Below are 1,537 nucleotides of genomic sequence, written 5' to 3' on the forward strand. Positions count from 1 at the left end.
GTTTGTCTGTTTATTTGCTTGTTTTTTGTTTTTAATTTGAGACGAGGTCTTGCTATGTTGCCAGGGCTGGTCTTGAACTCCTTGGCTCAAGCGATCCCCCCGCCCCACCTTGGCCTCCCAAAGTGCTGGAATACAGGTGTGAGCCACCGCACCTGTCCAGGCTTTTAATTTAAAGATGAAGAAACAAAATTCGGCCTGGTGTGGTGGCTCATGCCTGTAATCCCAATACTTTAGAAGGCCGAAGCAAAAGGATCAATTGAGCTCAGGAGTCTGAGATCAGCGTGGGCAACATAGTGAGGCCTCGTCTCTACAGAAAAATAATAAAATTTAAATAATTAGCCAGGCGTGGTGGTGCGCAACTGTAGTCTCAGCTACTCAGGAGGCTGAGGCAAGAAGGTCGCTTGAGCCTTGGAAGTCTTGATAGCCTGTGTGTGTAGAACACCATGAGAAAAGCCAATAAAGCCACGGTGGCTCACACCTGTAATCCCAGCACTTTGGGAGGCCAAGGCGGGCAGATCACCTGAGGTCAGGAGTTCAGACCAGCCTGGCCAACATGGCGAAACCCTGTCTCTACTAAAAATATAAAAATCAGCCAGGCATAGTGGCACACACCTGTAGTCCCAGCTACTCAGGAGGCTGTTTGAACCTGGGGAGATGGAGATTGTAGTCCCAGTTACTTGGAAGAATCATTTGAACCTGGGAGATGGAGGTTGCAGTGAACCAAGATTGCGCCACCGCACTCCAGCCTGGGTGACAGAGCAAGACTCTGTCTCAACAACAACAACAAAAAAAGTGATATGATGGATCCTTTTACATAAAAGAGGAACAGATCAAGAAGCAATGAAATGTTCTAGAAAACAACGTCGCATTTACCGTGATATGCTGATTGTCAGAGGTATGATTGCCAAACACAGCCCGATCAACAACACCAACAGGAAGAAGAAATTAGAATTGGATGCTCTGAACGGCCTGGGGGAGGGTCTGCAGGTATAAAGCAGACTCCACTACAAGGAGAGAAAGAAAGAAAAATTAAGATCAATGAGTACAGCTTCTATAAGGATAAATAAGCTCATTCCTGCATTACAGTGTTAATCACTGTATCACAGTGTTAATCAATGTTAATCACTCTAACCTTTCCAGAGGGTAGTCCAGCAATACAGATCAAAATGAAAAAGGTTTCATCCAGACTCCAAACTTTGGAGAATTCATGCTGATGAAATAGAAGGAGAAATGGGCCAAAACACAGGTATGTGGATGTTTTGTTTGTTTGTTTGTTTGTTTCTTTGAGACGGAGTCTCGCTCTAGCAACCAGGCTGGAGTGCAGTGGCGCGATCTCGGCTCACTGCAAGCTCCGCCTCCCGGGTTCACCCCACTCTCCTGCCTCAGCCTCCAAAACAATTCTTAACAAAACTCTCAAAATTATAAAAACACAAAAATTCATCAAGAGTAGGCTGGGCGCGGTGGCTCACGCCTGTAATCCCAGCATTTTGGGAGGCCAAGGCGGTTGGATCACGAGGTCAGGAGTTCAAGACCAACC

General features: G+C 46.3%; 1 protein-coding gene across 1 annotated transcript in view; it reads right to left on the reverse strand.

The window, feature by feature from the left end:
• Nucleotides 1-1,537, reverse strand: part of TMC7 (transmembrane channel-like 7) — a 90,292-nt gene that overhangs the window by 22,904 nt on the left and 65,851 nt on the right. Inside the window, exon 12 of the mRNA XM_011976102.1 lies at nt 874-1,004. Coding sequence (XP_011831492.1) covers nt 874-1,004 — 131 coding nt within the window. The remainder of the gene's footprint in view (nt 1-873; nt 1,005-1,537) is intronic.

The sequence above is a fragment of the Mandrillus leucophaeus genome, unplaced genomic scaffold (genome assembly GCF_000951045.1).
Source record: "Mandrillus leucophaeus isolate KB7577 unplaced genomic scaffold, Mleu.le_1.0 Scaffold162, whole genome shotgun sequence".
Classification (NCBI taxonomy): Eukaryota; Metazoa; Chordata; class Mammalia; order Primates; family Cercopithecidae; genus Mandrillus; species Mandrillus leucophaeus.